The 16,029-nt window shown below is 32.7% G+C and overlaps 1 protein-coding gene across 1 annotated transcript; it reads left to right on the plus strand.

Moving 5' to 3' along the window:
- The first annotated feature begins 3,749 nt into the window (after positions 1-3,749).
- LOC127705480 (uncharacterized) lies at positions 3,750-9,641 on the plus strand. The gene is made up of 6 exons (XM_052209796.1): positions 3,750-3,907; positions 5,368-5,544; positions 6,977-7,122; positions 8,518-8,734; positions 8,994-9,181; positions 9,615-9,641. Exons 2-6 carry the CDS (start codon positions 5,517-5,519, stop codon positions 9,639-9,641), a joined length of 606 nt encoding a protein of 201 aa, XP_052065756.1. The 5' UTR covers positions 3,750-3,907; positions 5,368-5,516.
- The last annotated feature ends 6,388 nt before the right edge of the window (positions 9,642-16,029 follow it).

Below are 16,029 nucleotides of genomic sequence, written 5' to 3' on the forward strand. Positions count from 1 at the left end.
ATCACCAGATTCCCATTTCAATGCTTTCATTGACTGTTTAAATGTTTGAATAAATCTCTCAACAAGTCCATTTGTTGCTGGATGATAGGGTGCTGACTTCGTGTGTTTTATTCCATTTTGTCTCAAGAATTCTGCGAATTCTACGGATGCAAAACTTGGTCCATTATCCGATACAATATGAGCAGGTACTCCATTTCTAGCAAATACTTGTCTCATAATGTCAATTGTTTTTGTTGCTGTAATCGATTTCATTTCGAAAACCTCAGGCCATTTGCTATGCGCGTCCACCATTACAAAAAACATTCTGTTAATAAACGGTCCAGCGTAGTCTATATGGACTCGTTGCCATGGTGTCTCGGGCCACTCCCATGGGTGTAACGGTGTTAGTGCTGGTGCGTGCTGATTTGTCTGGCATCCAGTGCAGCTTTTGACTAAATGTTCAATGTCACTGTCTATACCGGGCCACCAGACATGTCCTCTGGCCAACGCCTTCATTTTCACCACTCCCGGGTGACTACTATGAAGTAATTCTAGAATTCGATTCCTGAATTTAATCGGAATTATGACTCTTATTCCCCACAGAAGGCAACCATGACTAACAGTTAATTCATTTCTACGAGTGAAATAAGGTTTCATTAACGAATCGTCCGTTTTTTCCCATCCGTTCATTGCTTGGTACAATACTGATGCTAATACCTTTTCTATTCGAGTTTCACGTTGAATTTCGGCGCTCGTAATTGGAAGGTCCTCAATTTGTAACACGTGAAAAAGATCATCTGCGTCTTCACTGTTTATGTTCATGTCACTTTGCATCGGTAGTCGCGATAATGCGTCTGTATTATTGTGTTTCTTTGTATTTTTGTATTCGATGTTGTATGTAAATCCAGAGAGAAAAATAGCATAACGCTGTAACCTAGCGGCGGTAGTTACAGGAATTGATTTTTCAGGATTAAAAATTGCTGTTAAAGGTTGATGATCAGTAATTAAAGAAAATTTCCTACCGTACAGAAATGTGTTAAATTTCTTCACTCCCCACACTATTCCAAGCGCCTCCTTTTGGATTTGTGCATAGTTCTTTTCGGATTTTGTAAGACTCCTCGATGCGAAAGAAATGGGTCTTTCCGATCCATCCGGCATAACGTGAGACAACACTGCCCCAAGTCCGAATGGCGAAGCATCACACGCTAAACGGACTGGTAGTTCGGGGTTGTAGTGTGTTAACACTTGGTCTGACGTAATAAGTTCCTTTGCCTTTTTGAAGGCCTTTCCACAATCGTCTGTCCAGAGCCATATTCGCTCTTTTTCTAGCAGTTGATTCAATGGTTTAAGTACAGTTGCTGAATTAGGCATAAATCTGTGATAATAGTTTATCAGTCCTAAGAATGCACGTACATCCTTGACATTTTTCGGAGTCGGAGTTTCCATTACAGCCTGTACTTTGTCTGTAGTTTTCCTGAGTCCATCTGCACTAATTTCATGTCCGCAGTATATGACTTTGTCCTTGAGGAAAGAACATTTCTGCAAGTTTGCCCTTAAACCATAGTTCTAAAGTCTCTGTAACACATTTTTCAAGTTTTGTAAGTGTTTTTCGTCATCAGGGCCCGTTATTATCATGTCGTCCAACATGCATTGTACACTATCAAGTCCATTTAATACCTGGTCCATTGTTCTTTGCCATATAGCTGGGGCTGACGCAATACCGAAAAACATCCTATTATAACGATACAGTCCTTTGTGTGTATTGATTGTCATCAATGGTTTTGACTCATCGTCTACCTCCATATGTAAATATGCATTACGGAGATCCAGTTTCGTGTATTTCTGTCCTCCTGCGAGAGTAGCGAATATTTCGTCGGTCCGCGGAAGCGGATACTGATCCACATTAAGCATAGGATTCACGGTGGTTTTGAAATCTCCACATATACGAATTGTACCATTTGAATTCATAACGGGGACAATTGGTGATGCCCATTCACTTGTGTCGACTTTTGAAATTATTCCTTCCTTTTCAAGCCTTATTAGCTCTCGCTCCACTTGCGGTTTGACTGAAAATGGCACCGGTCTAGCTTTTACAAATTTCGGTGAAGCATTTTCTTTCAACGTGAGATGTGCTTTTATATCTGCAACACACCCTATTCCCTCACGGAATACATTTGAATACTCCTTCAGTAATAAATCCAGCTTTTCATTTGAATTTCTTGACACTGAAATTTTATTGATCCACTTGAGATTTTTCCAATCTAAATTGATTTTCCTTAACCATTCACGCCCAAACAATGCAGGGCCACCTTTTTGCACTACATATAATTTAAGATTTTCACATTGACCATTATATTTAACTTGCACATTCATATATCCAGTTGGAATTAACAACTCTCCTGAATACGTTTTCAGGGTGACATTTGCACTTTCAAGTTTTACATTTTGAAAATACTTGTCGTAATCCAGAGCAGAAATTACTGACACGGCTGAACCTGTATCCAGCTCCATTCTAATTTCTTTTCCATGTTCATTTGGCGTAATCCAAATTGAATCCTGATTGGAATTTTTAACACTGTGAATTCCTAAGTAATTATCCTCATCACTTGTGTATTCCCATGATTGATTATCCAAGGAATTAACATTCTTTTGCGCCGGTCTTTGTTTCGGTTTACCGGATGATCTACACGCTTTTCGGATGTGCCCTTTTTTATTACAGCTGTGACACACCGCGTCTTTAAATCTACATGTATCTGCTTTGTGATTCTTTCCATTACATCGGTAGCATTCGATCGATTTCCGTCGATCTGTTGTACTTGGTGGCGGTCTACGTTGCTGTCGTTGTATCCTGTTTACAGAACTTTCCGTGTTGAATTTCCCTCTTAACTCAATTGCATCTTAACTCAATTGCATCTTTTCAATATTAAAAAAATATTGTTCAGTTGCTGTTGTAGTAATCAATATGAAAAAAGTAAAATAACAAAAATACTGAACTCCATGGAAAATTCAAAACGGAAAGTCCCTTAATAATAGCAAAATAAAAAACCTCAAACATATCAAACGAATGGAAAACAACTGTCATATTCCTGACTTGGTACAGGCATTTCCTTATGTAGAAAATGGTGGATTAAAGCAGAGACATATATACACAGAGATTGGCAACTGCAAATTGGTCAGCGAAATCCAATTGGAAACACGCATCCGACGAGACTTTAACGATAGCGTCATTTTGTAACTACCAACGATAAGGTCGCAACTGCCTTTCGATTGTAATCCTACATCAAGCTTTTCAAAACAGCATAGTGCAAGTATATATTTCAATTTCTTATATCATTTACTTTCTCTTATTCAGTTTGTAGTATTATTAGGTAAAAATATTGTGACAATTAACGTTTTATTGCAGTCAATAGTAAGGGGAAAGCTTGGTCAACATGGCCGTTATGAAAAGTTGGAACACGGTCATATTTTGTATTAAAACCTTTTTCATTCTTAAAAGAATACAACTATTTAAGAAATGAAATAGCTTCCCAAGTAATACCGATTTTGTGTATATAAGTTGAATTTTCATTATTTCATCCACTTTGATGAAATTTACAATTAAAAATCTGAATTATAGCTGTCGGCCATGTTGATTTTGTTTATTTAGAAGACAGACCAATGTCCCTGGTTTTGGTCTATAAACTTGCCCATTTTCAGAGAATAAATGTACCTATCACATGAATGGTTAACAATCACGTAATTTTGAACGCCGGATCCGCCTATACGTTAGCGGTGGTTAAGCGTGCGTTTTATTTTCAACGAGACGCTTGTAACTAATGTAAACTATGGCGGCGGCAAAATACAGCCTGTGGACCGTCCCGAAATTGAAGGCTGAACTGAGCATTAAGGGTGCAGTAATCACAGGAAGAAAGGCAGATCTGATTGATAGGTATATGATGAACTAAATCATGTCAAATGCACAACTTTTTATAGGCTGCTTATGTCATGTATGTACAGTGAGTACGTGGAAAAAAACGTCAAAAGTAATTGTCAAATTTTTTATGTTGTAAACATTTCATATAAAAAATATTTTGTTCGTATTCATTGTTAGCTTTTGATGAACTTGGCACCAAAGGAAGCGGAAATGTCTAAAGTATAATTTTTTATATTTGGTAATGATATTTTGTCAATTGATTTTCTTTTCTCTTGATCTAAACAAGGTACTTTTTTGAACAATTTGATTGAGTTGAAATATAGAACAATCTTATCACATGCACTTGTTTCTATCAATGGGAAGATCTACTTTCCATGTTCTTGTATTATACAATAACATGGATAGAAGACCTTCCAAGTGATAGAAACAAGTGCCTGTGAAGCTTAAATGAACAAAACAATAACATGCAAAAAATAATCATTGTCTTTATATTGTATCAATATAATAAAATATTAATTCTTCACAACAAAATTTTAACCAAATAAATAAATGCTTTTAAATGTCCTAATTATTACATAAGAAATAAATTGTTTTAATTTTGAATTCACACACAATAATTATGCTTATAGACTGGTTGCATATGACAGAAATCATAATTTCAACCCCCCCATCATAGAAATTCCAGAAGCTACAGATATAGAATGGCCAAAACATGGATATAAGCAGCTTATAGCAGATCATAGATTGGTATTTTCCAAAGTGACCAGAGAGCAAATTGATGGCTATTTTTTTATTTAGATTAGCAGGTTAGTATCTCCTTGTTATAGGTGGGGAAGTATTTTGAAGTGAAAGTTACCCACGGGGGTCTCAACATTCATATATTCATGGGTAAAGATTATTAATTGTGACAATGTAATAAAATTTGATCAATAACAAAACTTGTGTCAAGAAGCTTCAGCAGATGTGGAAATTTTAATGACAAAGAGTTTGGGAAATTCTGTGAAGATCGTTGCACAACAAACTGAAAAATTATGAACCATTGAAATATCACAATTGGTCAATTACTACCTATTGATATATTTCCTCGGTAAAATTGCACCTCATTGATATATTTGACGTATCACAAAAGAGACCCATTCCAGCGGCACATATGTATATACCTTCATATAGGAAGAGAGCCCCCCCCCCCCCCCCCCCCTCAATGGGAAGATCTACTTTCCATGTTCTTGTATTATACAATAACATGGATAGAAGACCTTCCAAGTGATAGAAACAAGTGCCTGTGAAGCTTAAATGAACAAAACAATAACATGCAAAAAATAATCATTGTCTTTATATTGTATCAATATAATAAAATATTAATTCTTCACAACAAAATTTTAACCAAATAAATAAATGCTTTTAAATGTCCTAATTATTACATAAGAAATAAATTGTTTTAATTTTGAATTCACACACAATAATTATGCTTATAGACTGGTTGCATATGACAGAAATCATAATTTCAAACCCCCCATCATAGAAATTCCAGAAGCTACAGATATAGAATGGCCAAAACATGGATATAAGCAGCTTATAGCAGATCATAGATTGGTATTTTCCAAAGTGACCAGAGAGCAAATTGATGGCTATTTTTTTATTTAGATTAGCAGGTTAGTATCTCCTTGTTATAGGTGGGGAAGTATTTTGAAGTGAAAGTTACCCACGGGGGGTCTCAACATTCATATATTCATGGGTAAAGATTATTAATTGTGACAATGTAATAAAATTTGATCAATAACAAAACTTGTGTCAAGAAGCTTCAGCAGATGTGGAAATTTTAATGACAAAGAGTTTGGGAAATTCTGTGAAGATCGTTGCACAACAAACTGAAAAATTATGAACCATTGAAATATCACAATTGGTCAATTACTACCTATTGATATATTTCCTCGGTAAAATTGCACCTCATTGATATATTTGACGTATCACAAAAGAGACCCATTCCAGCGGCACATATGTATATACCTTCATATAGGAAGAGAGCCCCCCCCCCCCCCCTCATCCCCCGTGAAGTTACCAAACAAGTAGTCATCAATCAGTAATTGCTATAATGCTTTGCATGAAGAACCAAAAAATATAGCGGCACCCATATTAAAAAAAATTTGTAATTGTCACCGGTAAATGTCCTCTGAAAAACCCAAAAATCATTTTTATAATATTATTTATATATGTTGTTACAAGTATTATCGTTAATATAAATATACAATTTTGATTTCCATTGCTTTATGGATCTTATATAATTTTTATCTTATAGCTTTAGTGAATTAAGTATACATTTGCTTTTCCTTAAACAAAGTAGAGCTAAACTATGATAAAAGCTCATAATTAGCAGGTTAGAATCTTTTTATAAATATGTATTTTTTATTTTCATTGATTTCATTTTTGTTCAAGATTTACGAACGTCAACAATGTTTAAGGTGATCTGCAACTTATATTATTGTTTATCAGATCAGGTCCAAACAACAAAGCGCCATAAACAGATTTTTACTCTAATATGGGACATCATTTTACTATATATAAAAAAATGAAGATGTGGTATGATTGCCAATGAGACAACTCTCCACAAGAGACCAAAATGACACAGAAATTAACAACTATGCTTATATTTAGAAAAAAAAAAACTAAAAATCTGCAAGTTTGTCGGTATTGTCTAGGATGAATGATTAATTTAATGATTTTTTATTTAAAAAAGAGAATTAACGAAGAATGGATTATGTCTTTTTCAACCTTAAATGTTTATTCGTCCAGGGAAATTTGAGCCGCTGTTAATTGTAATGTTAAAGGTTTGGAGAAGCTACATTTTTTGTATTTGTATGGAATTCTAAATGACTGCATTGTTTAAAACCAAACAACTCATCAGGCACCATGCTTATAATTTTGCATGTTATACGCGCTTTTCGTCTGGAAATTAAACAAATGAAAATGGTAATATGCCACATAAATTATCCAACTGAAGAGCATTGTGGACTCATAAATCGAAAACCTTCAACGTATTTTCCAAATCATTTATTTATTTATTATATTTATATATAATTTTTACAGGCGATAAGCAGGTGAATGGCGACATTAAGGCATTGGAGAAAGGCAGAGATTTGCTACAAGCGAAAAAAATCCTGGCTTGTTCTGTACTTATTCTTGTTGATGGTATTTTTCTAAGTGGTATTGTTGGTGCAGCCATGAAAAAACAGGTTTGCATCAATAAACAGTTTTGTCCCATCCTCATGACATTTATATAATGTATATTAGATTGTTATATGTGAAATATTCTATTTGAGAGAATTGCCTCGTCTAAGATCAAATAAGTGTTAATAATTTCTGCTTCATATTTTCCAATTTTCATGATTATTCTCTGTAATACTTTTTCTATTAACCATTATTGTATCTCTTTCAGTTTACTTATATTGGGTGAATGCTCTGCCAAACCAATTTATGCTTTAGTTGGCATTTTCAAATAAAACCATCTGATTTATTTTTAAAATTAAGCTTCACTTAATTATAGCTCACCTGGCCCACAGGGCCAAGTGAGCTTTTCTCATCACTTGGCGTCCGTCGTCCCGCGTCTGTCGTCCGTAAACTTTTACAAAAATCTTTATCAGGTCAAGATCTATCTGCCCTGAAATTTTCAGATGAATCGGTCAACCCGTTGTTAGGTTGCTGCCCCTGAATAAGTCATTTTAAGGAAATTTTGCCGTATTTTGTTATTATATTGAATATTATTATAGATAGAGATAAACTGTAAGCAGCAATAATGTTCAGCAAATTAAGTTCTACAAATAAGTCAACATGACCAAAATGGTCAGTTGACCCCTTAAGGAGTTATTGCCCTTTTATAGTCAATTTTTAACAATTTTTCGTAAATTTTTGTTATCTTTTACAAAAATCTTCTCCTCTGAAAATACTAAGATGAATTTAACCAAAGTTGTAAAAAATCATCATTAGGGTATGTAGTTTAAAAATTGTGTCTGATGACCCCGCCCGTGAACCAAGATGGCCGACATGGCTAATAATAGTACATAGGGTAAAATGCAGTTTTTGGCTCATATATCTAAACCCAAAGCATTTCGAGCAAATCTTTCAAAATAAAATTGTTCATTAGGTCAAGGTCTATCTGCCCTTAAATTTTCAGACCATTCAGGCAACCCGTTGTTGGGTTGCTGCCCCTGAATTGGTAATTTTTAGAATTTTTTTCAGCTTTTGGTTATTATCTTGAATATTATTAAAGATAGAGATAAACTGTATATAGCAATAATGTACAGCAAAGTAAGACCTACAAATAAGTCAACATAACCAAAATGGTCAATTGACCCCTTCAGGAGTTATTGCCCTTTATAATCAATTTTTATCAATATTCATAAATTTTGTAAATTTTAACAAAATAATTTCCACTGAAACTACTGGGCCAAGTTCATTATAGATAGAGATAATTGTAAGCATCAAGAATGTTCAGTAAAGTAAGATCTACAAACACATCACCATCACCAAAACACAATTTTGTCATGAATCCATCTGTGTCCTTTGTTTAATATGCACATAGACCAAGGTGAGCGACACAGGCTCTTTAGAGCCTCTAGTTTTATTTGCAGGTATCTTACAACTATCATATCAAACTTGACAAATCTGGCAGCCCAGTTAATTCAAAGTGTGAATGTCCAGCAGGAAAGGGTCCCAATACCACCTGCAAGCATGTTGCTGCAGTGCTGTTAATGGCTAATATTTTCTCTAATACTGGAGAAATTTCAATACAGAAATCATGTACAGAAGGTTTTCAGACTTTTCAACAACCAAAGACATATTACAATGGTAACTTCTTTTCCCTGAGTGTCCTGTAAAACCTTTTTATTTCAACCAAAGAATTGAGAGAATAAACAAGTTTCATTTCTTTATATGTTTATGCCCCACCATAAAGCAACAGTACATGAAGTTTTATGTCGTTATTGTTCTAAAGAGTTAAACATATATGGAAACATATGTCAAAGTTCAGAAACTATATCTCCACCAGGCCTTTAACTAGAGTTTTTGTTTTTTGTTTTCCTTCATTTTCCTTTATTTTATATTTTAGGTGCTCCAGTGAAAATTGAAAAACTTGCTAAAAGAAAACCTACAGAAATATTAGAGGACCCAAGACCACAGAAGTACAGAAATATGGAAGGGTTTACAGACCATGTCAGAAACACCATGATTAATTTTTGCTCTCAATCATCTCAAGACTTTACACTGAGATATATTTTTCCTGCAGCTGATATAGAGGTACAATGGAAGTTGATGATTCATAAGAAAAACTTGAAAAAATATTTTTATTTAAAATAAAATTAACAAATTTTAGGTAATACATAGAATCAAATTAACTTTTAACAACATTAACAATTTAAACAGTCATATATTAGTAATAAACCTGTTTGAATCACACACATGATAAAGACAAAAAGTTTGCATGTTCTTGATTTTTGGAAAATTTACATTGCCTGTCGATTTTTAAACATACCACTTGTCTTGTAAAGTCAAATTTCTGGTGCTCATATAATACAATCTAAAAAACTATATATTAACAAAAGAAAGCAAGTAGCCTTGAGTTTTCATATTGCCAAATTCACTGTAATATGTAGTATATCTATATAAATTTTGTTAGTCAAAGGTAGATAACTCCATGTTTAAAAAATAACTCATATCATATACATTGTAGTTAGATTTATGCACATTTCTTCTTTAATATCATTTTAAATTTGTATTTCAGACTGCCTAGCTTGATCATGACTATCTGTCTTTACCATTTGCTGAATATTGGGTTGACAGAGCTTTAATGGTAAGATGAAAAATTCATTTGCAGTATCAATTTATATGTAAATCAGTGCCAATAAAAGGCAACTCCAAAATATCTTATGTACAATAAATATTAATGTATAAAAACTCTTAAATAATTTTTATACTTAAATTTAACAATTCACAAGCCCCGAATAAGAAATATTTAGCTAGCAAATAGGGTACCAATAACCAGACAATTTACTGATCTTTGTTGTACTCAAAATAGTTGTCTTTTTTTTATTTTCAATATGGGATAGTTTTCACACTTTTAAACATGTTTGTCTGTTTATTCAGTACCTGGTACCAAATAACTTATATTTCAATATAACACATCTTATGATTGGATGAATGTTTTTGTTTCTTAATAAAATCAAAAGGATTGAGTGAATTCATGAGATATCCTATAAACTATATAAAATATCTTATATAAAAAATAATCAAATATTTTATCTTATAAATCTTATCTAACATGTCTTATATATATATATCAAAATATCTTATATATATATATCAAAATATCTTATATAAAAAATAATCAAATATTTTATCTTATAAATCTTATCTAACATGTCTTATATATATATATATAGTTTATAAGATATCTCATATAATTTTCTTTATAAGATATCTCATATAGTTTTCTTTATAAGATATCTCATATAGTTTTCTTTATAAGATATCTTATAAATTATATGAGATATCTTACAAACTATATGAGATATCTTATATAGTTTATAACATATCTTATATAGTTTATTAAAATCTTATATAGTTTATTAGATATCTTATATAGTTTTTAAGAAATCTTATATAGTTTATAAGATATCTCATAAAATAATATGAGATATCTTATAAACTATATGAGATATATCTTATAATTTATATGAGATATCTTATAAACTATATGAGATATCTTATAAACTATATGAGATATCTTATAAACTATATACAATTATAGCCTTTGTATGAGGTCGATACAAGGATATACTGACCTGAAAGAAGTATATTGACTGAGGACGAAGTCCGAGGTCGATATACTTCTTTGGGTCGATATATCCTGTATTGACCTCATAAATAGGCTATAATTGTTATATTATTAATTTCCAACCACATTTGTATCACAATCGTCATTTGATTTTGTTGGAATTTTATAGATATCATATTGTCTCCTAGAAGATAACAACATAATTAGTTGTTATTTCATTTGCTTTTTTTGTTGTTTTTTCACATCTTATGTATCTGAAGATTTTTTTCTTCAAATAGACGATCATAAATATCTTTTTATAAAAATTTTAACAATATCATGAAATTCATTACATGACGTCACAAAGTATATCGGATTTTAGATATTCTAAAAATAACCGTGCAATATGCTTTTTGCTGTGCAATATGCTTTTTGCTATCTGCCGTTTTCTCTCTACCTTCGAAAATATAGTTTAACATGTGACTATCCCTGAACGAATCAAATTAGTTAAAATATACGAATTAATAATATTATGAGATATCTTTTAAACTATATAAAATATAAAAAAAACTACTTGCTACATTTACATGCTGAAAATTCCTTAAAGACAAGATTTTATATTGATTTCACTGCTATTTTAGGTTACAGTACAACAGGCAAAATTGGCTGAAAAGGAGACAAGAGGGCAATCCAGCAACAAGAAATGGTTTTATTTAAGACAGTGGAGGATAACAGCATCTAGGTTTGGAGAAATTTCAAAGATGACCACAAGGAGAAATGTACAAAAACTATGTGAATCATTGTGCTCTCAAAAGTTCCTAAATGTAAAATCTGTATTGCATGGTAAAATGTACGAGCAGAAGGCAATATCACAGTTTGAACAAAAGTTTCAATTGAAATGTCAACCATGTGGACTGTTTATTTCTGCTGACAAACCATTTCTTGGAGCTTCCCCAGATGCTTTAATTGGAGATGATTGTGTTGTGGAGGTGAAGTGTCCATATACAGGACGAGATGAGAGTATTGCGCCAGGAGTCAATTTTTCTTTTTTGGAATATGGCAAAGATAACAATATAACATTAAGAAAAACATCAAACTATTACGACCAAATTCAGGGTCAACTTTTTTTATCACAGAGAGAACATTGTTATTTCATTGTTTATACATTTAAAGACCTCTTTGTTGAGAAAATTGAAATTAATCATGACTACTGTGTTGGTTGTCTGCTTCCAAAGTTGGAATTATTTTACTCCAAACACTTTAGGCCATATATTGCCTCAATGCTATGAAAAATTAATAAATTATTGAGACTATATATTTTTCATATTGTTATTTTTTTTTATCAGTGAGTTTGGGCTGGTCATTGTGAAAGTGTCACCTATGTGCATTTTTGAACCACCCTTTGAAATTTATGCAAAATTTGCTATCCTCCCTTCTAAATTAGAATCAATTCAGCCCCCCTCTTTTTGTGGATAATTCTCAATTTACGATATTTGACCCCCCGGGAAATATGTAATTATATTTCCATCTGCAAAAATTGATACCATATTTTACGTTAATACAAAAATTAAACCCCCTTTTACATTTACAAAAAAACAAACTTGTAAAATCCTCCTACATTTTAACCAGCCCTTAACCTAGATAAAAAAATTACATATAAGTTCCATATTACAGATGAGGGTGCATTTTTATTCGACTAGACACCAATAATGCTGGACTTGATAAAAAGCACCTTTTCAGATTATTACAATCTCTTCAATATTGATTGATGTTGAAACATTGGAAAATCAAATAAACATACTCAAAGCAATAAAGAGCATTAGGCACCGAAAATCTCATATCTACGACAAGCCAAAACTAGTTAAAAAGTATAATTACATTTTATGTAATTAGTGGAAACATCTCAGGAAGTATACTTTGAAACTATAAAAATAAGGTCAATTTTACTTACTTTCTTTTGTTAAATTACAATGTTAAAATAAAAATGGGACCCTTTGAAAATCTAGGCAAATTTATCAACAATTGCATTTTTGAAATTTGTCAATGCAAAACAAACAAATACAATTCTGTTACTCAGTGACAGTTTGGTGTTTGGTAATTCAGACTTAAGAATTTTGAAACGTTTGGCTAATCCTATTACACGTTCTATATGGATACGCTTGGATGCAACACGTCTATCCCTCACAATTTCTTCTGGCTCTAGTTGTGGTTTTCCTTTCAGCATTGTAGGCGTATTAACATAAACATCATTGTTTGCAAAGAGGTCTTGAACCATAATGCCTCGATCCGCCATAATACTATCCCCAGAGTCAAACCTGGTATTATCTAAAAGACTTGAGTCTTCAATAATCTGCCTGTCACTGGTAGATCCCCCATAGCAGTCTGAAATATACGATATAGCACCTCTTGGGGTACACCCGACCATAGTTTTCACAGTACTTTTGTGCTTGTAGGAAGACCAAGTCACACTCTGAATGTTTACGTCTTGAGATTTCTGGATTGGAATCTCAGTAGCATCAAGGATAACTCGAGTCCTTGGAAATTTTCTTTGAAAATCTACTGGCATATGCTTAACAACAATGTTTCTTGATGGCCAAATATTTAATTCATTCAGTTGAAAATAAAGGAAGTTAATCCAGGTATTAAAAATCCTAGCAATGGTAGAAACAGATAAATTAAAAAGCAAGGATAATTCTACATCTTCTTTGGCACATCTGAGTTCAATCAATGTTATAAATAGCTGATCAGATGGATGAAGGGTTGAACATTTATATTTGAGCTCATATGCAGCAGGACCTAGTGCATGGAATAAGAACATGAAATGTTCATAAGATTTAAAACCTGTATAAAATGAAACTGCCTTTGGATTGTCCATGAAATTCTCAATCGAATACCGACCAAGTAACTTACACTGGATCTCCATGTCCTTGGGTACATGTACGTCAGGCTCTGAAGGTATGGAAATATTGGTACTATTCTGTGTAGACTCGACTTCAACCTCTTGTTGTATTCCTTGGTCAAGAGCTTTGTCCACACTCATAGCTTGTCTTGATTGCATTCTTAAAGCTCTAGGGCTTACAATATTTATTTAGGGACGAAAGCTAAACACTGATGGTACTGCATCTACCTTTAGTCTACTTCGATCACCTGGAAACAAAGCATGAAACTGATCTTAAAAATTTTACACACATGTGCTTGGAAACATTTTATTTTTATTTGGGCAATAAAACTACCACATACATGTATTCTGCTTTAGTTTTTGTTAACATAGCAGTGGGAACAGTACTTGTATAACTTTACATACATTTATAAATAATAATTCAGGCCAGGCTTATTAAGATTTTATTTAATAGCGTTTAACAAGAAATCTTTGTTCCACATGCAATCACACTCATTGAGTTAGTTGGTCTATGGCAAACAAACAAGTCTCCATGTTGCAGGTGTGACCTATAATTGGTTGTATTTACTACTTAAGGGCATACGATACAGTAGAGATCCCTCGTTGATTTTTTCTTAAAATTTTGGTAGAAGGTCAATTTCGATGTGTTCTTTTGAAATATACAAAGAAAAATATATCTTCATGACTTACTTTTTGAGATAATTTGGTTTCAAATTTGCATATTTGAAGGAAAAACCCTGAAATTTCATAAATAAGGACTTTTAAGGAAAGTACCAATACTTTTGAACGAGCAGTCATAATTTAACCGGGTTTTTTGTATAATGTTCCCTTGATCCATGGCATCAGCATGCTGTAACAAGATAATGGTTGAAATGAATAATTATATCCTGAATTCTTTTAATACAAGTGAAATAAAGAAGTTGGAAATATTTTTGTGTCTACACAGAAGTGCAGAAAAAATTCTATCGTTGATTTGTTTTTAAATTTTGGCGGAGCGTTCTTGAAACAGAACTTGATAGATTGCAAAAGAAAAAACTGGGGGTCCATGTGCTTGATTTTTCAATAAAAGCAATAAACCTAAGTTTTCAATGGCAAACGGGACGTTTGCCAATAAGGCGCCAAACTACGTTGAAATAAGTTTTATTCGCAACAACGTCGTGTAATCTTTCCCGCCGTTCACTACTACGTTGTCAATTTCAGTGGTAGAGCCAAGGTTATTTTTTTGAAAGCAATGATATTAATCATGAAAATTAATAAAGCTGGTTACTCGTAAAATAGCATAGAATATTTGCCAAACCTTTATGAATTGTTACGAAACTTGGATAGAAAAAGTATTCTAGTAAATTACTTTTAGAAAAGAAATGTTCGGAAAAAAAACCAGATACATCTAATAAAAAAAATAATTTGCATCTCTGTCCGACATTAGTCATAAAATTCATATAGACAACACAGCTTTAGCATAGTTTTAATTATTCAAAAGCCCCGACATGACAAAATGTGCAACAATTATAAAGTAAGGGGGATAATATAAAAATAAGGGCATTTGGTATGATTGCAAAATTAAGAGACAACTATCAACCATAGTTCAAATGACGAAGATAAACGCGAGTAAAGGTCACCCTACAGCCTTCAACACAAAAAAAAAGAAAAAGAAAAAGCCAGCTTTAAAAAGCCCCGACATGAAAATGTGAAATAATCAAACAAGAAAACTAACGACCTACTCTATAGGCATTACATACATGAACACAAAATCATACCCACATTAAATCGGGTTAGCTTAGCTTAGTCCATTACCTGATTACAGTGTAGTATAACATGTCATAGGAAGTACAGCAGTCGATATTAGAGCATGAAATTTAATGATTCTGTATCAATAGATTAGTTACCGAAGCTTGTCTTCAGGATTTTTTTTTTTATTACGGTACATATAATCATTGAATTACTTGTCTGTATTATACCTTCAATCTAGGAGTGAGTGCAACCACATTGTTTGTCCGGTCTAACAAATATTTTGTTTCTTATCTGAGAAATTACATTACAAAAAGACTTCGTATTTGGTCAGTAACTTAACATCAATGAGTTGCAACTCTGGTCTGTCAAATACCTAATTCCTGTGTGCCGATTTTACTCTCTCAATATGACATATGGGGATATGCTTAGCACATCAACGGGTGCGTTTTTGTTTTTTGGTCTGTAATACGGGGCTTATAACTGTGTCATTTTAACTGACAGTTTCTTCATACACATATATATTCCACTGGGTTAAATTCTAAAAAAATGCCGTTACACTCTTTAATGTACCTTTCTAAAGTCAGGAACAGTATGATGCGCTGTCATTATTTTATTACGTTTTTGTCATTTTGTTGATAGTCTCTGTTTATCCGTACAATTCTAATTACGATTTAGAGTTTGCCAAATGGTAAAGTTACTATA

This window comes from Mytilus californianus, unplaced genomic scaffold (assembly GCF_021869535.1).
Source record: "Mytilus californianus isolate M0D057914Y unplaced genomic scaffold, xbMytCali1.0.p SCAF_6, whole genome shotgun sequence".
Taxonomy (NCBI): domain Eukaryota; kingdom Metazoa; phylum Mollusca; class Bivalvia; order Mytilida; family Mytilidae; genus Mytilus; species Mytilus californianus.

What these genes read in the sequence shown, in the direction of transcription:
- LOC127705480 (XM_052209796.1), top strand. Translation starts at nt 5,517, where the DNA reads ATGGCTATTTTTTTATTTAGATTAGCAG. An exon ending in GTGCAGCCATGAAAAAACAG is followed by an intron (nt 7,123 to 8,517) that starts GTTTGCATCAAT and finishes TTTTATTTGCAG; the next exon opens with GTATCTTACAACTATCATAT. An exon ending in TTCCTGCAGCTGATATAGAG is followed by an intron (nt 9,182 to 9,614) that starts GTACAATGGAAG and finishes TATACATTGTAG; the next exon opens with TTAGATTTATGCACATTTCT.